This window comes from Strongylocentrotus purpuratus, unplaced genomic scaffold, assembly GCF_000002235.5.
Source record: "Strongylocentrotus purpuratus isolate Spur 01 unplaced genomic scaffold, Spur_5.0 spur5_scaffold_15, whole genome shotgun sequence".
In the NCBI taxonomy this organism is placed as follows: Eukaryota; Metazoa; Echinodermata; class Echinoidea; order Camarodonta; family Strongylocentrotidae; genus Strongylocentrotus; species Strongylocentrotus purpuratus.
The window spans coordinates 13,572,659-13,599,583 of record NW_022145600.1 but is presented as its reverse complement, the minus strand read 5'-3'; the positions used below and the strand labels follow the sequence as shown (position 1 = coordinate 13,599,583).

General features: G+C 38.9%; 1 protein-coding gene across 1 annotated transcript in view; it reads right to left on the bottom strand.

The window, feature by feature from the left end:
• LOC100889688 (baculoviral IAP repeat-containing protein 1e) overlaps window positions 1-26,925 on the bottom strand; it is a 66,986-nt gene that overhangs the window by 35,866 nt on the left and 4,195 nt on the right. The window contains exons 4-8 of the mRNA XM_030985960.1: window positions 16,331-17,904; window positions 14,982-15,137; window positions 13,568-13,741; window positions 12,470-12,643; window positions 11,257-11,445 (exon numbers count right to left, since the gene is read on the bottom strand). Of these exons, the coding sequence (XP_030841820.1) occupies window positions 11,257-11,445; window positions 12,470-12,643; window positions 13,568-13,741; window positions 14,982-15,137; window positions 16,331-17,904 (2,267 nt within the window). The remainder of the gene's footprint in view (window positions 1-11,256; window positions 11,446-12,469; window positions 12,644-13,567; window positions 13,742-14,981; window positions 15,138-16,330; window positions 17,905-26,925) is intronic.

Below are 26,925 nucleotides of genomic sequence, written 5' to 3'. Positions count from 1 at the left end.
TTCCATATTAATGGTCCTTTAAAAAATAGTGAATTTTTCATACAAGTCGTTCTTATCTTGGGGAGGTGATAATTTAGGGCATTTCTAGTATTAAAATTATGCACATCACAATTCAAGTTAAAACATGTTAATAAAAAGGTAGGCAAGTTGCCATTAAAACATGAAAACATGAAAACTGCAATATGAAAATTATGCATATCGATTACATTCAAAATTCCAAGATTACAAAATAAAGGATTACAGTGAGCATAATATTGGGAATGAGTTATAATGCGTATTGCTTTCTTTTGAAGCTTAAGTAACCTTAACATATCATTTTTATTAAAATTTGCCCATGCAACTATACAGTAATTAAAATATGGTGTTATTAAAGTATGATACAACATTTTCAAAATATTTAAGGGATAAAAATGAACTTTATATAAAATACCAATATTTTTTGCTATTTTATTGCACACCACATTTATATGCTCATGCCACTTCAATTTATGATTAATTACAATACCTAAAAACTTAAGATTATCTACACGTTCAAAATTATGATCATTTACTCGTAAGTGAATGTTGTTAAAATCAATATTTCTATTTGTAAAAACCATAAACTTAGTTTTATCATAATTTAAAACCAATTTATTATATAAAAACCAATTAGAAAGTTTCAAAATTTCTTGCTTAAAAACATTTTGTAAAACCTGGACATCAGAATGAGACATAAAAACACTTGTGTCATCAGCAAATAAAATAAACTTTAGTTTGTCAGAAATATTGCACATGTCATTAACATAAATAATAAATAAAAGAGGTCCAAGGATGGATCCTTGAGGCACTCCACATCTAAGCTTTTCAATATTAGACTTTTCTTTATTTATTTGTACAAATTGGGTTCTATTTTCTAAATAACTTTCAAACCATTTTAAAGTTACTCCACGAATACCATAATAATATAACTTTTTCAATAAAATAGTGTGGTCTAATGTATCAAATGCTTTACTTAAATCTAAAAAAAAGGCCCATTAAGATATGATTATTTTCAAAAGTTTTCAAAACATTATTAATAAAATGCATAATTGCATTAGATGTAGAGTGCCCAGGTCTAAAACCATATCGAAATTCTGTGATAATATTACACTTATTTAAAAACATAAAAAGTCGATTATAAACAGCTCTTTCTAAAATCTTTGAGAAAACAGGGAGAATAGATATAGGTCGATAATTAGAAACATTTTCTTTAGTGCCATTTTTAAAAACAGGAATAACCTTTTCAAGTTTTAATTGCTCTGGTACTATACCAGCAGATAAAGAAATATTGAATATTGCACTTAAAGGACATGATATAATACGAACAACTTTTTCCAATAATTTAACACTTACATCATCATAACCACAACTCTTATTATTTTGTAATTTACTTACAATATTGATTATTTCTGTGGGGGTAATTGGATTAAAAAAAGCTGTACATGAATTAAAATCAATATTACTATAAATGTCATTACTAAAATCATTATCTATGTTGTTGTCTAAATTATCAGTCAAGCTAGGTCCTATATTAATAATTTTTTTTATTAAAAACAGAGCATATTTCTTTCTTATCACATATAGCTTGATCATTACACATAGCCGAGTCGGGCATATTATGCTTACTCGTACTCTTACCGAGACTTTCATTGATTAACTTCCATGTTTTCCGTATGTTTCCTGATGCATTTCTAAATTTGGCCTTAAAATATTCTATTTTAGCTTTTTTAATTTTACCATTCACCATATTTCTATATTTGTTGTATTTATGTTTTTTATATTCAATTGGATCTTTCAAGTACTTCTTATATAATTCACACTTTTTTTTGCACATTTTGCGTAACTCTTTAGTAAACCATCGGTTATTATATTTTTTACTCTTTAAACATTTTTTCAAAGGAAAACATTTATTAAAAATACAAACATACTGTCTTAAAAAACATTCATAACTATAATTTGGATCATTAGAACATAAATTCCAATCAGAGTTATATATTTCATGCATAAATTTTCCAATATTTTCCTCATTTAGATCACGTAAAACAAAATTTGTATGCACTGTTTTTTATTGATTAAAAATACTGGCAAATGGTCACTTACGTCACTTAAAATTGTTCCACACCAAACTTCTTCTAAATTGTTCGTAAAAATATTATCAATTAAAGTACAAGACCTGTCAGTTATTCGGGTTGGACAATGAATCATGGGATATAAAAAATAAGTCATCAATAATTCTAAAAGATCATTAACAGATTGGCAAGAGTTAACATCAAATAAATTAATATTAAAATCGCCCATAAGATATATGTCTTTATTTTCCTTATGAACAACATTTAAAGTATCTTCTAAAATATCTAAAAACGATTGCACTGGTTGATTTGGAGGCCGGTAAATAACACCAATTAAAACATTTTTCTTTACCTTTTCAATTTCTACAAACATTGACTCAAAACATTCATTATTTAAATCTAAATCCTTACGTTGTTTATATTTCAATTTCTCATTTAATAAAAGTCCTACACCTCCTCCTTTCTTACCTTGTCTTACATTCAATAAAAAAATATAATTATTAAAATTGTAGAATGGGTCAGCCTCTTTAATCCAAATTTCAGTAAAACCAATTGCAGAAAATTGCACATCAATAGCATCTTAAAGCGAACATATTGCACTATAATTCTTATTTAAACTACGAAAATTTATATGAAGGTAACTTGATGTAAAATATACTTTAGAATGAGAATTAAAAGTGTTTAAACATGAATTAAATTCCTCAGACGTATAACAAAAACTATTTGGTCCATATTCTTCATCCTCCTCTGTAGTGGGACTCAATAACTGATGTATATCTTGGGGTTCTATAGGCATCTATATTTCACATTTATTCCGATCATTTTCACTGGCATTTTGACATACGAAATAAAGAGAAAATAGAAAAACGTGTACATGACACAGATAATATAAACGAACATACAAAACTAAGGTTACGAAACCAAAGCTTAAAACACACACGATTAAAACCAATAACTTAAAACAGTTCTACAACTTAAACAAACTACACAAACGTTCAGAGAAATATTGTTGAAATAGAAGAACAATTCATAAATGGAAGAAAAAATTAACTAAAAAATTAATGACAACAAGTAACATTCAAAATTTACTTACAATAAAAATACAACACGAAATATTAAAAGCAAATCAGGACTAATTTAGTCAATTGTGGGGAAAATGCTAGTCAAAGTAGTGGAATGTATCATCGCATGCATGTGTCCATTGGTTTATTATGGTAGTTTGTTCAAATCATTTAAGTTCCGTATGATCTTTTTTTGTAGTTTTTCCTCTCGTAGCGGCAATCAGAACTATCACGTGACCATCTGATGTCCAGGCTTCTTTGACCTTTTCGTGATGCTTGACTTTTAAAAAAAGATCTAGGTTGTATGCCGTAAGTGCTTCATCAATAGGGACTTTTAGATTGAGTGGACGAGAACACGACGAACGCCGACTGATCATGCGTGTCAACGTACTCAACTGCCCATGTTGACTACAATTAGAAATCTTTTAGATTGCACTCGACGATATACATGCATGCAGGAAGTAACACTATGAACATGACAGACAAAGAAAGAGGACAAAATATACAGTTCCTCATTCTACCCTCAATAATAGGCCATTTTCGAAATGTAACCAAATTTAATGCATAGGTCTTTGTGAAGTGCCTCAATACAAATTATTTCATTCACCTGATAGGAATAATAGTATTTCAATAGTCAGAATGCAAATGCATATATTAAGTGTTGCTAGGTAGGTATAATGTTTGTCCAACCTGGCAACAACTAATGTATGCAGTTAGGATTCTGTCTATTGAAATACTATTATTCTTATCAGGTGAATGAAATAGTTTGTATTGAGGCACTTCACAAAGACCTATGCATTAAATTTGGTTACATTACGAAAATGGCCTATTACTGTGGTAGAACATCCCTTCACTGCTATTATGTAAAAATGTGTAGAACAGGTAAATCTGCATGTGACACCTGTTCTACACATTTGTACATAATATCAGGGAAAGGATGTTCCTTTGTCTACCTGAGGAACTGTATATTTTATGCCTACGCGGCATATACTAGTACCGTACTAGATTTAGGAAAATCAAGGTTGACACCCTCTCGATCGCCGACTGACACGACGTGACGCATGCGCAGTGCCTTAAAATGACGTCACGCGTTGCAGTCAAAGCTGTCAACGTGCAAATCTAAAAGTCCCTACTAGCTAAGCCAGACCCCTTCAGTTTGCGTCTAGCGTGAAGAACAGCTGACCGCTTCCGATAGGAGCGGAACTTCACTATTATTGCTCTCGGCTTTTTCTTCCTGGTTGTAGCGCCATCCGCGGTAGTAGTAGTTGTTGCATCTCCGCTCTTCGACGAGCTGCTTTGCACCCTGGGTGAGACACGATGAGATCTGTCAATCTCCTCCGCGGACAATTGAACGCCTAATCGCTCGGACATAAGGCTGCAGATCTGACCATCCGTATTGTCACGAAATTGGTTTCATTTCGTAGATAGCTATTTCGGCGTAGATGGCGTAATTCAAGTTAAATAAACGATGCTATAGTCACGTGTCAATTTCAAGAATGTTTGATCGTGCATGTTTTCGACAGTTTTAGTCTAATTACTTTTCTACCATGAATAATTACTTGTTCTCTTCTGTTTAGTTTTATAGATTAAAACTACTGCTTTCATTTGATATATGGTTTGTTTCAATCTGATATTGGAAAGTGAAGTTATATCAATGTTTATGTAATTCTTGGAAACCTAACGAGAATAACAAATATTTAAGAAATGTGTATATAAATCAAGTGTCATTCTTGTAGACGAGTTTCCTGTCATAGTCTACATAATTGCCGTCGCCCACTGGGCACACTTACACTGTAAGGCAATTAGGCTATGTTTGGATATTTGCCCAATAAAGTATTGCGTGCAACGAAATGATTGAGATGATCGTTTGCATGTCTTTCCATGAGGAAGCCTAAGATTGATTTCTGATCTTGGGTGACGACCATGGTTAGGATCTAGGTTGTGTTTGTTGGATCTTTTGCGTTCTAGCATTAGACGATACCAGGGATTGCTCTTTCGGTGGTCTGGAGTAAACGGCTGGTAGGGACTTACTGCGTAGCAGAGCCAGTGGCATGGTCGAGTAAGCTGACTGTACAAAGACAGACGGTCTGGTTGTTTGAAGGTGCATGCATGAAGCAAACTGGTGCGGCCAATGGAAGTTGCATGCACAAGCAGACTGGTATAGACGTCTGAAAGGTGCATGAAGCAAACTGGTGCGGCCAAATGGAGTTGCATGCACAAGCAGACTAGTATAGACGTTTGAAAGGTGCAGAAGCGGACTGGTTTAGTCGGCTGGTTGTACACGACGGTACAACGGTTGGTAGAAGACGGTGGTGAAGTACAGACCTGTAAACGGTCTGGTAGTGTCGACTGGACGGTGGTCGAGAGGTGGTGCAAGGTCAACGGGGCAGTATATCTCTGCCAAACGGATCCACGGCGAAATTGGTACCGGACTAGGCAAACATACCAGCAGAAGGCATCCTGACAAGATAAGCTGCTGGGGAGTATTCGACAGAGCTCCGGTTTCGTTACATGTGGTGTCAGAAGTGGGATCCAGTGACAATGGCACAAGGAAGAAATATGCAGACTCGACCAACGCCAGGAGAAATGATGACGCATTTAGAAAGCAGTATGACAGAAATAGATCAAATGATGGAGCAACTACGTGCTTCGATGAGGCAGGCACCAGTTGCAGACTCAGAACCAGGTCACCAGGAGGCATTTTCCCCAACTCTGAGTGGACAAACTGCATCAGGATCAACTGCAGATTCACAGATGCCAGCGGCACAGTGGGTTAGATTTAGTTCAACGCCCCGAGAACAAAGTAGGCGGCTGCCTACTGCAGGAACTGGAGTTCATATTACACCACCGCTTTTCTCTCCACCTATGCATGATGTGGGGAGGGCAAATGATGCATTAATCGGCAGACGACCCCATATGGTACCAGACAGATTTGACGGTCACACTCCTGTCGAGGATTACTTGCACCATTTTGAGGCATGTGCTGGAGTAAACAGATGGACCAAAGTAGAAGCAGTGCAGTTTCTTGCTGCAAGTTTGAGAGGATCTGCTGTGAAGTTGTTAACCCAACAGCCTGGAGTGGATTTGACATACGACGAGTTGGCATACAGGCTCATGAACCGGTTTGGTCTTGGAAGTAAAGCTGAGGTATACCTAGCAGAGTTGAGACAGCGTCGTCGGCAACCAAAGGAAAGTCTCCAGGAATTAGGACAAACGATACGGGAGCTGTGTGCTTTGTCCTACCCCGAGTTCGACGAAAAAGGACAAGACCGACTAGCCCGTGGGCATTTTCTGGATGCCGTAGTAACACCAGAAATAAGAGAAGGATTGTTCCGTGCTCAACCTCGCACGCTTGATGATGCCGTGGAAGCAGCTTTAAATACAGAGGCCTTCCTGAAGATGGAGGATCAGAGAAACGAAGTGAAGCGTTCAACCACGTACAGTCGAGCACTGGAAGAGTGTGAGGTTTCACCCATCCGAGAACAGCAACCAAGGAATCCTACTATCGATGAGATAGTAAAGAAGGTATTAGATGCCTTAGACATGAGAAATGGGAGAAATACAATTAAACCAGATGTACCAGATAGGAGACCGGAACAAACCATGCCAACTAAAGTCTCGGAACGGGAAGATAACCGGTGTTTCAACTGTAATGAATTGGGACACTGGAGGAACCAATGTCATTATCCAAGGAAAGTTAGGGGAGGAACAGCACCACCAGCAGCAGAGAAAGCAAATACAAACTTGCAGTGGGCAACTGCAAATGGGATGACAGATGAAGAGGAGCAGACCAGAGTTGGTTCGTCTCAGGATCCTAACAGGAAAGGACTTTTCCTGGAAGGGAAAATCAATGGACAGTCCTTGAAATTACTGATCGACACCGGAGCCACCAACACTTTGATTTCAGATAAGGTGTTTGACCGGATAGAGGATAATAGAAGACCTGAGTTATTACCAGTGACCAGCGTGGTACTACAAGCAGATGGGACCCCGTTGAGGACCAGAGGTAAATCAAGGCTGGAAGTGCAGATCGGAGATTCACTTGTCACTACAATGGTTACTGTGGCCAGCCTCAAGAACGAAGGTATTCTTGGGCTAGATTTCCTAGTTCAAATTAATGCCGTACTTGACTGCCAGATGATGGAATTGAGGACCGAATGGGGCATAATTCCATGCCTAGATAGTGAAGGAGAATCATTCTGCAGAAGGATAGTAGCGGGGAAGGAATACTCAATTCCTCCAGGACACGAAATTGTGCTAGCAGACAGAGTAACAGGTAAAAGGGTAGCACTTTGTGAAGGACTGGTAGAATCTCCTGTGAACCCAACCGAATTATGGAAAAAGGGACCCATCGTTGCCAGATCTGTCGTGAAGGCAGATGAAGATGTGTTGCCTGTCAGGGTGTTCAATCCAACAAGGGAACAGGGGATCATAAAGGCAGGCACTGCCATTGCCTCATTGTCAGCGCTGGAAGAAATGGGCACAGAAATGTGCAAGCAGACGATGCCCACTGAAACCAGTGCAAGCAAGAACATGACATCCGACAAGCAGAGAAACAGAGACGGTGATGCCCGACGTGCGACTACCCACTTCTTTCAATGTGACTCTTGTACCAAAAGTTATGAGAAGAAAGACTCTTTGCAAAGACACAAGCGGGAAGTGCATATCCGGAAGTATCGTTGCGGCCAATGTGATTATCGCACGGGTAGGAAGACTGAGATAGAGCGGCATCAGGGAGCCCACGCTGTAGCTGTGGTTCCCGTGAGAAAACACAGCTTAACGCCTGTTTCTTCGCCAAGATGCAAACCCACTTCCACGCCAATAACAGGGACCTCTGAAAAAGCTGATGCATCGTGGCGTCATGTAAGAATGGACTGGCGGTCGCCACTACGTGATGATCCAAGATTGGACCGACCTCGAGGGAGGTCACCACGTCGTTACCGCTCATCGCGACGAAAATCCAAATCGCCCCAAAGAGACCCAACGAAATCGTCATGTCAAAAGACCCCGGAGTCTCCACAGCATGATGGATCGGAAGCTTCCCCTCGACATAGCCGACAATCTACGCCCGAACCAGAAGAAGAGTTGGATAACGACGAAAGATCCCCTTCACCACTTGACTTGCGATATTCATCTAGGAAAATGGCGTCGGAGACTGCATGGGCTAGTGAGTGGACTGAAATTGCTAGTAAGAATGCTGAAACTCAAACTGACACTGATAGTTCTCGTTGAAGAATTCAGTCAGTACTGCATAAACTTAGAACCGCTGGTTCCGGTGGGAAGGATACCTAGATGCCCATGGACGTTATTCTCTGTAAATGTGTTATATGCAGTTTGCAGATTGTTGTTAGATATCGCTCGGTAACCGAGCTAAGGAAAATAAGGGAGTTGTGTCACGAAATTGGTTTCATTTCGTAGATAGCTATTTCGGCGTAGATGGCGTAATTCAAGTTAAATAAACGATGCTATAGTCACGTGTCAATTTCAAGAATGTTTGATCGTGCATGTTTTCGACAGTTTTAGTCTAATTACTTTTCTACCATGAATAATTACTTGTTCTCTTCTGTTTAGTTTTATAGATTAAAACTACTGCTTTCATTTGATATATGGTTTGTTTCAATCTGATATTGGAAAGTGAAGTTATATCAATGTTTATGTAATTCTTGGAAACCTAACGAGAATAACAAATATTTAAGAAATGTGTATATAAATCAAGTGTCATTCTTGTAGACGAGTTTCCTGTCATAGTCTACATAATTGCCGTCGCCCACTGGGCACACTTACACTGTAAGGCAATTAGGCTATGTTTGGATATTTGCCCAATAAAGTATTGCGTGCAACGAAATGATTGAGATGATCGTTTGCATGTCTATCCATGAGGAAGCCTAAGATTGATTTCTGATCTTGGGTGACGACCATGGTTAGGATCTAGGTTGTGTTTGTTGGATCTTTTGCGTTCTAGCATTAGACGATACCAGGGATTGCTCTTTCGGTGGTCTGGAGTAGACGGCTGGTAGGGACTTACTGCGTAGCAGAGCCAGTGGCATGGTCGAGTAAGCTGACTGTACAAAGACAGACGGTCTGGTTGTTTGAAGGTGCATGCATGAAGCAAACTGGTGCGGCCAATGGAAGTTGCATGCACAAGCAGACTGGTATAGACGTCTGAAAGGTGCATGAAGCAAACTGGTGCGGCCAAATGGAGTTGCATGCACAAGCAGACTAGTATAGACGTTTGAAAGGTGCAGAAGCGGACTGGTTTAGTCGGCTGGGTTGGTAGAAGACGGTGGTGAAGTACAGACCTGTAAACGGTCTGGTAGTGTCGACTGGACGGTGGTCGAGAGGTGGTGCAAGGTCAACGGGGCAGTATATCTCTGCCAAACGGATCCACGGCGAAATTGGTACCGGACTAGGCAAACATACCAGCAGAAGGCATCCTGACAAGATAAGCTGCTGGGGAGTATTCGACAGAGCTCCGGTTTCGTTACAGTATTCTCATCTGTGTTTTCAGGAATGCCGTAGAATTTTAAGCAGTCTCTTCTTGAATACTGCTCCATGTCATTCACAGAAAGTTGGAGGTTGTTGAAAGTTGTTGCTTGGGTGGAGATCGTACTATTCAATTGCTTGATTTCATTTTCTTTGGCCTGGACGTTGGATTTTAAGTCCATTATTCTTCCATCGTTGATCTCTAGTCGTTCTGTTGTAGCAGTATTACTTTCCTCCAATCCCTCGATCCGATCAAATAACTTTTTCAATTGTCTGTCGATTGCCTTTTCCACTGCTGAATCAATTGCTTTAAAAAAGGCGTTGCTTTTAGGTAATCCTGCACTGCTTGAATAATCGTGGTCTCAACCTTTTGTTCTTTTTGATCCAATTTGGCTTTAGCTTTCGATCTGGTTGTGGCGAGGGGGCTCACCATTTTGAAAGTGTGATGGCAATATAATAAAAAAAATTGATTTACTGATTATAAGTCTGTTTGGTATATCGTATTTCAATCAGAAACGCATATTCAAGTTCAGGATCGAAAGAATATATAAGGCCTATACTATCAACAATGTGTGATAATATAGCAATACAAGAATAACAAGTTATTCAGTTTCCACCAAGATGAATATAATATAGCCGGTCATAACGGATGAAATATGCCTCGTTACATGAAATGATACATTCCAATAGAGTAAGACTCGTAAATGTTATGACATATCCATCGTTTAAAGCGATGTTAGATCAGCCGTTGTCAGACACAATTTCCTGATCCATTTTGAATAACCTAATAGCTATCTAGACAAATCACCTAAGTAGGTCACAGATAGGTAAAAAAACTGAAATTTCCCGCGAAAATTCACTTGAAATTTCTCTATAAGGGACAATTTTCTTTTGTACGAAGTTGTTAGATTTTTCGCGGGCTAATTGATGACAGACAGCAAATTATCTAGATAGCTTTTATCTAGATAGCTATTTTCTAGATAATTGGCCCCTATCTGACACCTCCTATCATGATCTAAAGTCTTACAGCAAAAATATAATAAAACAAGAGGGCAGAACGGTCGTTTTTCTTCAAGAGAAAACAATTATTTTTTTGGGTGACAATTTGAACACCCTGATTATGTGTAGTGGCGGTTCGAAGATTCTCAGAAAGGAGGGAATATCGGACATAATTATGATTTGGTAATCTCGCTATCTCTCTCGCATTTGCACGACAGACTGAGTGAGGGGGGGGGGGGGTTCAAATTCTCGATGTGATGGGTCCCAATTTTACAGTTGCCATTATCAATCATTTAAACAAACAAAAAAGGATTATTCTTACATTCAATTGAAATGGTAATGTGTAAATCTAATTTTACGTAGCTTTGTATTGCCACATAAGAATGGAGAATATAGTTATGTACTGTCATTTTTTTTATAATGCTTTTTTCTGTAGGTAGTGCATTTCCACTTACGCTCCTTTTCCCCTACTTCATAGAACGTTAGTTTTTCCCATTAACGGTGTTCTAATTTGGACAGTATCATCATCCCGTTTCGTGTACTATAGAAATGAGTACACGTCAGTATATAACGCGTAGTGATTTGTTTAGATTGTAAAATATATGCACTAATCAAAGTTATCAAACCTTTGAAGATGACGCCATCGACGAAAATGTTGAGTAGAAGGCATCGTGAAGTTTGTAATTATCCCAGCTCTCTTGCCCATAGAGTGTAAGGTTCTTCAGATGAGGCATCTTGCAGATGAACTCAGCAAGACCGCGAGATGCAAAGGGACGTTCACTGAGATCATCGAGCTGGATGGCAAGAGTCTCAATCTGTTATGGTAGTAATGTCATGTTGACTGATTAATTAATAACCAACTAAAAGTATATTCGAGATGAAACAATTTGCTTAAAAATTGTATTGATATCGTTGCCACAATGAAAACGTCTTAACCTATCCACCTTTATTTTGTAATGATATAGGTCTACAAGTCTCGACACCTGAAATAAGCTCTAATTTTGATAGTTTCTGTATTCATTTGAGATTGAACATGGTGTTCATACATTGCTGCTATGTTCAGGTGTTCGAATTAGGACTGTGGCATAACTAACATCAAATAGGGGACATCAGAATATGTTCAGAAGTATAATGTGATATTACGGGAAAATGGGACATCATAAATATTCTCTAAATCACATTCGACATGGTGAAGGAGTTACATCATGATCTAATATCTTACAGAAAAAATATATAATAAAACTAGAAGGTGGCAGAAAGGTCGCTTTCTATAAACCAGAGACAACTTGAACACCCTAATTATGTCGACGATATTGTGAAGTGGCGGCTCAAAGGTTTTCAGAAAGGAGGGGATTTACCGGACATATGATTTGGTGATCTCGCTATCTCTTCTGCATTTGCACGACACACCGAGTGAGAGGGGGGGGGGGGTATTCAAATACTAGATGTTAAGGGTATCAATTTGTGCAGTTGTCATCGTCATTCAATTAAAACAAAAAACGATTTAATATTCTTACATTTAATTTAAATAGTACTTTGTAAATATAATTGCCGGTACGTTGCTTTTTATTGCCACGTAGGAATGACAAATATTGTATATATTACTTACTATCAATTTTGCTAATATTTTTCTGTAGGGAGCTCATATCCACTTACGCTCATTTGCCCCTATTTCATTAAACTTTAACTTTTCCTAGCTGCTTTCTCTCAAGGGTTGTCTAATTTGGAGAGTAGCCTCATCCCATTTCGTGTACTATAGAAATGAGTACACGTCAGTATAATAAAACGCCTGGTGATTTGCTTAGATTATAAAATAATATATATGCTCTAATCAATAACCTTTGCAGATGACGCTATCGACGAAGATGTTGAGTAGAAGTCATCGTGCATAAGGCCTCCACAACGGAATGTCAGTTTCTTCAGATAAGGCATCTTGCAGAAGAACTGAGCGAGATCACGTGATGCAGCGGGACGTTCACTGAGATCATCAAGCTGGATGTCAAGAGTCTCAATCTTTTAGGATAGTAGCATGTGTTGAATGATTACTTAACAATAACCAAGTCAAAGTATATTTAAGAAGAAACTATTTGCTTAAAAATTATATTAATATCGTTGTCACGATGAAAACATCAACACATCCATCCTTTATTTTGTAACAATGTACAAGTCTTATCACCTGAAATTTGCACCAATTTTGATAGTTCGTGTATTATTTTGAGATTGAAAATGGTGTTCATACATTACTGCTATGTCAAGGTGAAGATTTCTTTGTATAGAATGATCCAATTAGAATATGTTCAGAAGTATAATGTGACAGTACGGATGAAATGAGACATCGTGAATATTCTCTAGTTCACAATTGACCCGCATGAAGGAGTTAAATCATGATCTAAAGTCTTACAGAAAAAATATAATAAAACAAGATTGCAAAACAGTCGTTTTTCTTTAAGAGAAAACATTGATTTTGTTCCGGGGACAACTTGATTGCTTTGATTATTGTTGTGACGACACTTGATAGTGGCGGCTCAAAGATTGTCAGAATGGAAGGGTTTTTAGGACACGACAGACTGAGTGAGGAAGGGGAGGGGTGGAGGTATTCACATACTGGATGTCAGGTGTCTTAATTTTACAGTTGCCATCATCATTCATTTTAAAAAGTAGCTTTGAATGCCACCTATGAATGAACAATATGGAATATATTATCTACTGTCAACTGTTATAAGATTTTTTTTTTCGGTAGGTAGCGCATTCCGACTTACGCTCATTTGCCCCCTACTTTATAAATCTCTAGCTTTTCCTCACTGCTTCATGTTAACAGTGTACTAATTTTGACAGTAACATCATCCCGTTTCGTGTACTTTAGAAATGAGTAGACATCATTATAACAAAACGCGTAGGGATTTACTTATATTATAAAATATATTCTCTAATCACTACCTTTGCAGATGACGCTTCTGACGATAATGTTGAGTAGAAGGCATCGTGCATGCGGCCTATATAACGGAGTGTCAGTTTCTTCAGATGAGGCATCTTGCAGATGAACTGAGCGAGATCACGTGATGCAGCGGGACGTTCTTTGAGATCATCAAGCTGGGTGTGAAGAGTCTCCATCTGTTATGATAGTAAAAATTTTATTGAATGATTGATTTGAGTTGAATTATAATTTATTAACAACATAACAAAATGTTACAAATGTATTCAAGTGGGTAACAAAATAACAACAATTAAACAATGTCGCATACATATCCCTACATGAGTTACAAAGAAAAAGAAAATATCAATAGTTGAACCATAATGTACAAAATTAATCATAATTCCATGTCATATCAAACCTGTGAATTAACCACTTAAAGAAAGAGCGCCGGCAAGTTATTATTTTCTTTCAAGATGCCTCCAAAGGACACCACAAAAGTGTCGCCACCCCCTATACCCGCGTGCTGTCACTAAAGAATGTAAACCATATATATCGCCCTTCGTACGATATCATTTCTTAATATTATATTAATGATCCTATGAGTTAAATTCTGAGATTCTTACGAAATGATGATCTTGTTTATTCTCTTATATTGATGGGCAAATTATTCCACAGCTTTGCTCCAATGAAAGAAATTGAAAGAGTCCCAGGTGTCGTACTACATTTAGGTAATCGTAGCATTAGATGTTCTCTCACTTTTGTGATAAATGTCCTTTCTGCAGGTCATAAACAAATGTTGATACTGAATGCTCGAACAGATTGTGCACATCTAATACAAATAGGGACATGTCGTCATACACATGGCCATTTTCTGTGCCAATAGTATGCAATTTAAATTATTTTTATAGCAAATTTCCCAAACTTCAATACCATAAAGTATGTGTGGCTGAATAAAGGATTTATACAAGAGCATGATAATGTGCTTATTAGGCACATAGTGTCTCAACTTACACAGCAGTCCAATTTTCCTCCGTATACACTGAATTTCCTCCTTCCACATCAAGGTTTCATCAATTTGAATTCCTACGAAAGATGCTACTCTGATTCTGATTGTTAATATACCCCTAATAAGCGAGTTCGTAATTAGCCACTGCATGGAGTCGTATGATGTCAAAATGTCATAGGTCAAATGAACGTCTCCAATGCTTATTCGCCCGTCCACTCGCACGCTTTGCGCAGGGGCATCGCTAGACCTTTTATAGTGGGAGGGGGGGGGGGGTGAAGAGGATAAGCGATACAAATAATCATATGACCGGTTGCCTGTGGGGGAAAGTGTGTATATATGAGTGAAGCAGTTGCCTCGTGATGGTCCTTCATGATAGTAAGGCTTAAAACATTATCAGAAATCAGAAATTAGAAATCAGAAATTATTCTGACCTTGGAATCGACAGCTTTATTCGCAAGCACCGAGTAGAAGACGTCATGTATAACATGAACGATCGCCACAAATCTCAGTGATCGTGATGAGCATATGAATTCAGCCAGATCCTCTGAAACCGTCCGTCCACGTGAACCCCTAATAATCAGGTCATCCTACAAGGTACATGTACACAAACAATATTTTAAGGCAAGAAACATAAAAGCATGGAAATAATTGAAATATGAATGTCTAAGCTAAATATGTACACCCCAAATCCCCCTATGTCGGCTATCTTGTGTATATCTTATCTTTATAATGATGTGAAGCTTAAAGTATTCAAAACGACTGGGTCTTGCGTCTATAGCTGCATATACACACAGTTAAGTTGCACACATCGCCGCCTTCTTTTTTGTATACTATTCGGAAAAAGAAGAAGAAAAAAAGGCCGTACATTTTTTATAAAAAGCTTCTAAAGCTATTCAAGCTGAACACATGTACATTTCCACAGGTGGTTTGTGAATTTTGAAACTTGCTCAGCAAGTGGACTAAAATGATTTGTTAAGTCATACAATTAGTATACTCAAATAGCGCAATATAATTATGTGAATAAATATACCTTGACCAGCTATATTTAGCATGGCGGCCGTCTTCGAAAATAAAGCAAAAAAAAATGAAAAATAGTAAATAGTAATGCCCTGCCCCTCCTTTTATGAAAAAGTCCAGACGAAAAACTCGTTATTTCTGTTATTTGGCGTAATGGATACGGATTTTGTTTCCATTTTTCCGTGTGTGTCTTTATTATACTGGTTTGAACAGTATGAACGCACAAATCCTATTGGGATTCGTGAGATTAAAAATGTTGCATTATTACACAAGGATTCATTTCAAATACATGTGCATTGTACATGTACATGCAACACGGGTTGTGCTGCAATGACAATAAATTACAATTACCAAATAAAAGTCCTAATACTCATTAACTATTGTAAATATTAATAGTAAATGTTGTTTGTGTACATTGCAGTTTTCAGATTATAAATGATGATCAGAGTTTTACCCATGCAAGATCCGAAGAAGTGGTTTTAAACATGCTTCGTGATTAAAGAAAATGGATTATATCAAGCTTCTTTTTAACATTTGGGTGAAGAGAAGTTGGTCAGGATGCATTACGTTATTAGCGCATGTCGGGATTCAAAGCATCGTTTGTATACAAGGTTTATGTAGACGGTCAATTAGTGTTAAAATCAAACGATGTCATCCTAAGTCTTATATAATAAAATTTAAATCAAATAGAAACTTTATCACTCAAAGAGAGCATACAACTATGCAATTTATACGTTGCTACAATTCGACGTTACATCCTTACCGGTTCACGGTGATTCATCACGAAAATATGCCCTGATACTGTGTGTACCTGCATCTCTCCAGTGATCTCCAGTGTCTTACCGGGATAACGGTAGAGATGATCCGCCACTGATTTGGCTACTGATTGGTCTTGGCTCTCAAATGCTACATCAACGATGAAGTTTTCAGTAGGGCGATGCTCACTCTTCGACGTTATGAGAAGAGATACAATATCCAAGCCGATCTCCTTCTGCTGGGCCGCGGTGAAATACAGTAGGTACCGGTATTCCTCTGCTTTCGGTATGATATTCGCTATCAACTTGTCATACTCATTACGGTTCGAGTTGTAGAGAGATGCAAGATACATTCCAGATAGATACTCCTGGAATAGCTTATGGGGAAACTGCACAGCTAAGCCTGCAGAGTGGGAATGATGTCTTCTGTCTCTCCTCGAAGGAATATGCTTTTCTTTAGTAAGTACTCCAACTTTACAACCTGTATCCACAGATCCCGGGCAGCTCTGAAACTCTTCTTCACTGAACACCAACCGTCTCTCGAGAAGACCCTGGAAGGCAACACAACCAATGTAAATCTCATGATTAAGAATTTCCGAGCGGTTTTCATCCAATTTTTCATCAGCATCTGCTGAGGGTACAGTGAGCTTGGAGAGGTAATGATCAACCAAAAATCGAACCATCTCATCGAATAGCTGGGAGAATGTTTGCAGCTTGGACATTGCCTCTCGGCGCTCTCCATCAAACTCTTTCCACATGATACACAGCATGGCTGTGTATATGGGGTAGGGAGCCATGTTCTCTCTTATCACAGCGTTATTTGATATGAATCGGCTCAGATCTTCAGAGGAAGCTTTGTCTGGATGAAAGAACTTGGTGATGTAAGAAGAGAGGTTTTCAGGAGAGAAACCTTCTATGGCAATGAAAGCAAACACCTTCCTGAGATAGGCATTCTTCCTAATCTCATCTGATCTCCATTGCCGTGATGTGATTAGTACTGTGCCTGATTTGAACAACCGATTGAGGGTGATCAGGGCGATTTGCTGAGTGCTGTTAAGATCGACAGCAAACTCATCTAGGCCGTCCAGGACTAGAAGGACGTCATCTGGATTTGAGAGGATGTACTTGTCTAGCTGCTTGGCTGTGACCGGATTGTTGTCAGAAAGATATGACTTCACTACCTCTCCAACAGTCTTGTCCTTTGCCTCGCGAAGGAGGACGACAAGGACAAGTTTGAAATCTTTGTAGCCTTTTCCGTGGATCCAATCCCAAGCAATCTTGGCGCAAAAAGTGGTCTTCCCCACACCACCTTCACCTTCCACCAACAAGCGTTTAGGATAGATTCCGTTGACTTTGGTCCCGAGGAGGTCGTCGTATAGAAGCGGTGCCTTGCGCTTGGTACCTTTGTCTTCTTCCATTAACGTTAGATTGGTGAAGATGCGTTCAAATGCAAGTACAAGTTCGCTGTTCAGTGGATCGGCTTGAATCTGACATAGAAGAATTGCCAAATAGCGTTTGACATCTTCAGCAACCCGATCGATTTCCTTCTCTGTCATTGACGGTATATGATCACCAACCTGACCTGTGATGGAATGGGGGAAGAACGTTGACTCTTAATTGACACTGGTATTTAAAAGTAAAACAACAGCAACAACAGCATTAACAACAGCAACAAAAACAAAACACATGAATCACAGAAATGTATTATCAATGGACGTTCAACTTACTTTCAAATCTCAATTTGAATTTGCACGCGGATCATAACCAATGGCTGAGAAATCATTCATTTCTTTGAAATGGGCCCTCACATTGAGTAATGGATTGACATTGTGCCCCGATGTCACTGCCCTGGGGAAGGGTTACTCGGGTCGATGCTAAAATGTCAACCTATTTGGTCAAAAATTTGGGTTCGGGCCCATATTCTATTAAGCAAATAACGTAAATGTTATATAGAACGTACATGAACAAATGTGCAATTTCACTACATTATTTTGTGGTCTGATCCAATCTCTTGTAAGGCTATTAACTTCATAAATGTTGGCAGTAAAATTATATTTGGGTCACTGGCGCGTGGAAGAAATCCCCTTGTAATTGCCACCCCCTCCTCTCTCTCTCTCTCTCTCTCTTTCTATCTCTCTTATTCTCTCTCTCCCTCTCTCTCTCTCCCTTTCCTCCTCCCCCATTCCTCTCTCTCTTTCAATGCAGTATCTACCATTATTTATGACCCCCTATTTTATAAAAAACTTTAAATATTACAATTTAACTCCTTAGTTAGCCTTCAATCACAGCGGTTTTATTTCTCTGTCGATCCCATGGTCGATCCTCGAACTGAAGCGCGGAATTATAGTTCTCTGATTGCGCGGGAATGCGACATAGCTTGCTGCACGCCGCCTTTACCCACTGCATAATGTTGTTGTAGTCGTTCAGTGTTATATGGCAATTAGTCAGTTTTTTATTATTATCACCAACCAAATTCTCGTTTCTTAATAGAAACTTTAATTATGAAAATTAATTGACCTCTCTCTTATATTATTTGTGTTTACTATTGATGTCGCTGGATTTGTCTCAATTTTTTTTTTTAATAGTTATGTTATTACGCCAGGTTAAGTCTTTATCACACCAAACTAGTTCTCACTACGTTTTGGAACCGTCCTAGAAAATCGTAAAACGGGTTGTGGTCGGAGTAGGATTTGTAAAAGATATCGATAATACGACCCTAGTTTGTTCATAAATAGTCCTCAATACGTCCATCTCGTCAGCACCCCGTCCACAGTCAGTTCATATCAAGTTCAGATCGGGTAAATTTGCCATTTCCAGGCAGTTCAAGCCAGTCCGTAGTCAGTCTATACCCGTCTATAACTAGTTCTACCTCGTTCCCAATTCGACCAAACCCATTCTAAAAAGTTTAGAGAGAGTTCGGCTCGTCCTCATCTCGTTCTTAGTGCGATCGAACGCGCTCCTAGAGCGTGTGAAATCACGTCCTGGTTATAAAACCCCAGCGCGTTCTTGCCATTCCTTATTCCCGCTCAACTTCAATGATTCAAGGTGTGCAAATCAAGATATTTAAGTGAAGCCCCCATCACACCAAACTAGTTCTCATTACATCATGCATCAACAATTTATTTGTTTTTGGTTGGTTGAGAGCTCGTCACATAACCAGAAATATTCCAACTATTTTAAGGTTGCTCTGAAAAAGTACTATATGAGAGTACTATTCGGGATTAGAAGTACTATTTGGGAGTTGATCTTTTTTTTGAAAATTCAGCGAGCGTACACGATTTCAAATGCCTGCAGTCGCGGTGTCACGGCACTCAAGACGTAAAGATTACGCTTGAGTCACAGTATAAACTGCATTACCTGTATAGCGCCAGCATTCGGTCTTGAATTTGTGGTTGTTATGATCGTCTGCAAAGATGGCGGCCTCCGCAAATCGGAGATTTGACAATGTCAAAGAAGAAGAAGATCTGAATGATTTTATTTATTCTATGGACAGCGACAACACAAAGAAACAAATTAAGTATGGAATGTCAGTGTTTGGCGAATTTTGCAGTTTCTGTCGCAGTTCAGGGTGGACAAATGCATGCACTCCCAGGAGACCCCAGGTGCCCTGTCATGAACATGAAAAAGAACTTGTCGAAACTGAATCCTCAGTGTGAATGGATGTGGCAGAGGCCAAAGCAGAGAGTCGGTGAGGAAGATGTGTGGTATTCGAATCCCCCTGTTGGGAAGTGGACCCTTTCTCAAATGACGAAGAACATTTGTAAAGCCGCTGGTTGCACAAATCACTACACCAACCACTCCGTGCGTGCAACAAGTATTACTTTGCTCGATCATACAGGGCATGCATCGAGAGATATCATGTCCGTTTCAGGCCACCGCTCCGAAACATCGATCAAAAACTATGTTCGTACTAGTGAGCTAAAGAAGCGTGAAATGTCAGAAACTCTTTCTAGAATTCATCCAGATCAACCATCAACATCAACAGCAACAGCGTCAACCTCTAATCTAGATGAGATAGAAAACATTGACAATGACGATGATCCAGACATCTTTGACTTCACAGATAGTCAGCTTCTACGCGTTATGGATGCCCTTCCCTTGCAAGTGATCCCACCAGCCCAACTTCCACAACCACAACAACAGCAAGACAGGATGTTTGGAACTATAAACATTGACATGAACCAGCAGAATCTTTACCCACAACCGTTTCATTTTAATAGCTGTGTGGTGAATTTTTACAAGTAGACCAGATGTAACATGGAAGGATGTATATATGTTTGAAACATTGTTTGTTAAACGTTTGAAACACTGTAAATATGTTATCGTTGACAATCGTTGACGTTGGAACTTGTTCGAGTTAGACTTAGAGTAAGATGATTTGGAATGTTTGGATTCAGTGGAAAACCAGTTGGAGACCTCAAGGCAGGAGCAACCGAGCAAATATTAAAGGTGACTTATTTTGCTTGATTATAAATTTGTGAATTATTTTGCTTGATTATAAATTTTTGATGTAGGATATAAAACAAATATACCCTGCCTTCTTTTTGAGGAACTGGTTAAAACTATTGGCACTCGGTGACTCCAAAAGTACTATTGGAGTCACCTCTTGCCAATAGTTTTAACCAGAACCTCTCAAGACAGTGTATATTTGTATACTATGTTCTCTAAAATGTTGCCAAACTTGCTCAAACTGTGTGCGAAAGGAGTGAACGTAGAAGCAACTGTTTACGGTCTGTTTAAGAACACTATGGACGGGCTCGGACTGGCTTGGACCGAAAGGGTGCTCTAAAACTTTGAGCCTGTTTAAAATTGTCCCCGTCCTGCAATTAGACGGATTGACAACATACTTTAAACGAGATGGACATACTACGAACGGAATTGCCGTTCTTCGGTCCTATTATGAACGTGTTACGAAAGTGTTACGAATTAGCTTGGTTTGGACGTATTGGGAACGAGGTAGAACTAGTTAAGAAGTAGTTTAAACTGATTACGGACGAGCTTAGACTGCTTGGAAATGGCAAATGTACCCGATCTGAACTCGATATGAACTGACTATGGACGGGGTACATACGAGATGGACGTATTGAGGACGGTTTATGAACGATCTAGGATCGTATCATAAACATTATTTACACAATCTGCCACGACCATTACCTTAAAAAATGTTTTCTAGGACGGTTCTGGAACGTAGTGAGAACTTGTTTGGAGTGATGGGGGCTTAGCTGCTGCTGATTGATGCTCGACCACATTACGATGTAACACGTTCCTAGTAGGCTCGAAGCCCGGCAATTCCGTTCATAGTACGGCAATCAGTCCGTTTGTAGTACGTCCTCCTCGTTTTAAGTACGTAGTCACTCCGCCTAATTGCAGGACGCGGACAATTTTGAACAGGCTCTAACTTCTAGAGCACTCTCCCGTATAGCCAGCAGTCCGAGCCCGTCCGTAAAGTTCTTAAACAGATCTACTTCGTTCAAATCCGGTCGCACACAGTTTGAACCCGTTTGGCAACATTTTCCCGAACGTATTGAGAACTAGTTCGGTGTGATGGGGGCTTTACCGAATCATGTCCTTTCTTTCGGCACCTTCCTGACAAACCCGCTCGTATAAAACTAGGGTTTCTCGGAAATTGTTAGAGAAAAAAAACACAAAAACCTGAGTCGCTCAGGATCGGCACAGGGTGGCTCCCTTCGTGATACCTTATATGATAACTCAAAGGAAATGAAATTGGGTGTGAACTGAAAGCAGATCTTTCCGAGGAAATTGATTGCATATTGTCTTACATCTTAGTTTAAAATGACGTCAATTATCTACGGAGATACATCAGCAACAAAATATGGGCTTTTTAAAAATGAAACTGGTGCAGTAAATCTAAATGAAACAAAACGAAACATATGCATTTAATTAATGAATACGTCTAACATCCATGAGATGTTCCTATACTGAAAGGTATAGACCAATTCTGGTCATGCGATTGCATTTTGAAGAAACGTTGTGGAATCGATCACAAAAGGTTGATCATCTAGCATATAAGTATTGGTGTGTACTACAAGGTTCTGGAATCATCAAAATGATAAGAAATTTGGCCCAGTCTTGGTAAAGTTACAAACACTGTACATAGATGTATATGGGACTACCCTATATCTATCCAGTCCGGATAGATATAATAATTTACCAAATATTTCAATTAGTAGGCGGTTTCCCAGCAAAATTTGTATCATCACGTACTAGTCAAAACATATTCTTTCACATGATTGGTAATAAGAGCTTCCATTTCATTTTTTGAGAGGAGGACGTTTCCCAAATTGTTCTTTACCTTTAACTCTTATCATGCCACAGCGCTAATCCCCATTGTGCCAAGCCCCAAATCCCCCCTTGCCAGGTTGTTTGGAGATAATCTGATTAACACGATGGTTCTATGAATAGCGAGTGCAAAATACAGTCCAATGAGCATGAACAATAACTGCTATTACGAATGCTGCGTTGCACGCCCAGGTCGGAATTCCAGTTGAAACCAGTAGGCAACTGGTACCAGTTGACACCAGTAGGTTCAGTAGGTACAACTGGTAGGTTCAACTGGTTTTTAATATGGAAATTGAAAACAACACTTACCGGGACCAGTTGATTTACCAGTTGAATTACCAGTTGTTTTACCGGTTGATTTACCAGTTGAATTACCAGTTGATTTTTCAGATGATTATCCAGTAAGCAATCAACTGATAATCGATAATCATTATTAGCATCTGGCCACCAACTTGACCACATATACTAACTCTTGCAATTACCCCATCACAATGATCATTTGAAGTAGATTACAGATGTGTATCATGTGAGTCGACATTTAAAATTCGTGCATACATATATACAAATTTATACACTTTATTTCTGGTTAGTAATTACATATATCAATATATCAAATTTTACGTCTTAAATTAGATGAACATGATCAGACATGTGTAATATATTTGTCAATAATCAACTAAGAAAATGTAAATCACAACATTTATGTGTATTGTCACATTTGCTTGACAGATCATGATAATTAGATTTTCTGTGAAAACATGCATATCAATCATGAATATGCATAAGATACATTGAACTGGTTTTTCAAGTGGTAAATCAACTAGTGTTCGTACTGGTTTTCAACTGGTAAATCAACTGGTAATCATCTACTGGTTTTTAACTGGTAAATAAACTGGTAATCGTACTGGTTTTCAACTGGTAAATCAACTGGTAATCGTACTGGTTTTCAACTGGTAAATCAACTCGTAATCATCTACTGGTTTTCAACTGGTAAATCAACTGGTGCTCATCTAAAGGTTTTCAACTGGGAAATCAACTGGTAATCATCTATTGGTTTTCAACTGGTAAATCAACTGGTAATCATATACTGGTTTTCAACTGGTAAATCAACTGGTGCTCATCTAAAGGTTTTCAACTGGTAAATCAACTGGTAATCATCTACTGGTTTTCAACTGGTAAATCAACTGGTAATCATCTCCTGGTTTTCAACTGGTAAATCAACTGGTAATCATCTCCTGGTTTTCAACTGGTAAATCAACTGGTGATCATCTACTGGTTTTCAACTGGTAAATCAACTCGTGATCATCTACTGGTTTTCAACTGGTAAATCAACTGGTAATCATCTCCTGGTTTTCAACTGGTAAATCAACTGGTGATCATCTACTGGTTTTCAACTGGTAAATCAACTCGTAATCATCTACTGGTTTTCAACTGGTAAATCAACTGGTAATCATCTCCTGGTTTTCAACTGGTAAATCAACTGGTGATCATCTACTGGTTTTCAACTGGTAAATCAACTGGTAAATCGTATACTGGTTTTCAACTGGTAAATCAACTGGTAATCATCTACTCAACTGGTAAAGCAACTGGTAATCATCTACTGGTTTTCAACTGGTAAATCAACTGGTAATCATCTCCTGGTTTTCAACTGGTAAATCAACTGGTGATCATCTACTGGTTTTCAACTGGTAAATCAACTGGTAAATCGTATACTGGTTTTCAACTGGTAAATCAACTGGTAATCATCTACTCAACTGGTAAAGCAACTGGTAAATCAACTGGTAATATCAACTGATCTCAGATGTCAACTGGTATTTCTACCCGGCCCCCCCCCCCACTCAGTGTTATTTAGGGTACGCACATGCGTGTTTAAAGCGACCCCCCCCCCTTTTCAGCAAAAGGCCGGTGTGTAAAGTCAATACGGGTCGACCTTTTTCTTTTGTTATACGAGCCTTTTTCAGCACCCCCCCCCCCCCCTTTTCAGCAAAAGTCCGGTGTGTAAAGTCAATACGGGTCGACCTTTTTCTTTTGTTACGAAAGGACATTTTGGTAACACGCATGGGGTCCGTCCGTTCTCGGAGTGTGGGGGGGGGGGCCGGGTATTTCTACTAGTTTCCAAATTTTATCAACTGGTATCAACTGGAATTTCGACCTGGGGATGGCACTCGAGTGGTAGCTCTCTCGCATGGACAAAGCAGCATAGCGATAGCGTGCATGCAGTCTTATGTCAGGCTATGAGTTAAGGCCTTTATCGTATAGGTTAAATATATATGTATATATATATTATGCAGACATTGACAGCTCTATTTATGCCGTCATACGGCGTCATAACCATCGATCTTTCCGTTAGAAAGCACTTGATGAAGAAGATGGTCTAAAGCTTTTATGTCCACTTTAAATAGGTATCGTAGCTGTTAGAGGCAATGCAACAAATCCATCGCATCAGAAGATCTGCAGTCTCCACCTGCTTAACCAAATGGCGGAGTTGGCTGTAAGCGTTTGTTGGACGACATGTCCACAAACTAACCACCAAGGCTGGTTCAGCTGAGCTGCTATCTAATATAGGCCAGTCTTTGGAACCCCGGTTCTCCTGGCTGCTGGTGGTTGCTGCATTGCAACTGTAGTAGTAGACCCTGAACTGCTCTGCTGTCTTAATGCTGCTCCCTGCCGTGACACTACTACCGCACACTGGCCTATTATACTTCATTTGAATATTAAATTCCTTTGAATTTCATTTGTGCGGTCTCACTGCCTAGCACCTGGAAATATATTAACCATCTGTAGACTTTTAAAAAAATGCTATGAAATATAATTGTCAATAATCTCCACTACTGAACCATGATCTCCCCTAATCGCACAAAGATGTTGTCAAGATGTTGTACCTCAGGTAAGAGATGGGAGAAATCGCGATTGGGAAAAAGATTTTTTTTTAAACGTCCAGATTGTGGATGAGACGCACATGTGTGTGTCGACTTCCCGTGCAATCAGAGGACTATTTCGCGCGTTTTGAGAATCGACCATGGGATCGACGTGCCAGAGCACCAAAGCCGCCGTGATTTAAGGCTACTCATTAGTTTGCTGCATTGTTTTAATGGAATACGTAAGTTTACCTATAGCTTTATCAGTATGCACCGCCTTTTAAAAATAGACTTGTTAAAAGTTAAGGTTGAATATTATACAAATAGTGAATGGCCATGAGTGCAATGGTACAAGATTGTGCACGAGGTGAAAGATAAGAGACGCTGTATTCAACGAGGCGCAGCCGAGTTGAATGGAGCGTCTCGTCTTTCACCGATTTGCAAAATCTTGTTTCATTGCACGAATGAAGACCATTCACTATTTGTTTTATATCACACCTCGGACGTTTATGGGCTTAAAACAGTTTTCCTGGGCCTTAATCTCAGCGATGTTTTTGTTTGTTTTTAATACACCAGTTTATGGTTACGGGCGCCATTTAAACAAAGCCAATGACCTCTAGAGGTCAGTGGTTTATGCGTAAATTAAGATTGCGCCCATGCAAATTATGATGATATTACTGCCTGCGCGCTGCGTTGTGCGCTCACATCATAATTTGCATGGGCGCAATCTTAATTTACGCATAAATACCACTAACCTCAGGTCATTGGCTTTGTTTCAAAGCCAATTACATGTCTGCGCATGCGCACTGATATTACCGTAAACTGGTGTATTCATGAAATTGCCGATAGTGATCGAGCGCGCATTATATACCTCACTTAAGAAATCCAGCCATCTGATTGGTCGAAATTGCATTCATAAACTTTAACTATTTCTGTAAAATTCCCAGTAACCATGGTTAAAACAGTTCTAAAATCCCAGTAACCATGGTTACCGGGAAAATAGTTCAGTCTCCATGGTTACCCCATCGGTTTACATGTTAAAAAATGGTTTGAGCGATCGAGGATACCGTACGTGTGCGAAGAATTGGTCGGTATTTTTATACAAGACAAGACAATTCCAAACAAGACAAAAATGGCTAAAGAAACTGTCCCAAGATTTCAACTTATCAAATGCAAGACTCGCTGACAGCAAGAACAACAAAAAGGGTACGTGAAATTATCCATAATCATGTTAGTTTAGTTGCTGAAAATGGAGTACCAGCATAGACGTAGACGAAAATAGATCTAGTTGTCAGGGTGTCTGATCGCGCACCCGATGTTGTGTGCTATATTCTTCCCATAGAGATTACACGCAATGCAGTCTCTATGCAGTCTACGTGCATTGCGCGACCATGCAAAAAAAGTTTTTTTTCAATTCGAGATTCAAACCTTTATCTGTTGTGATC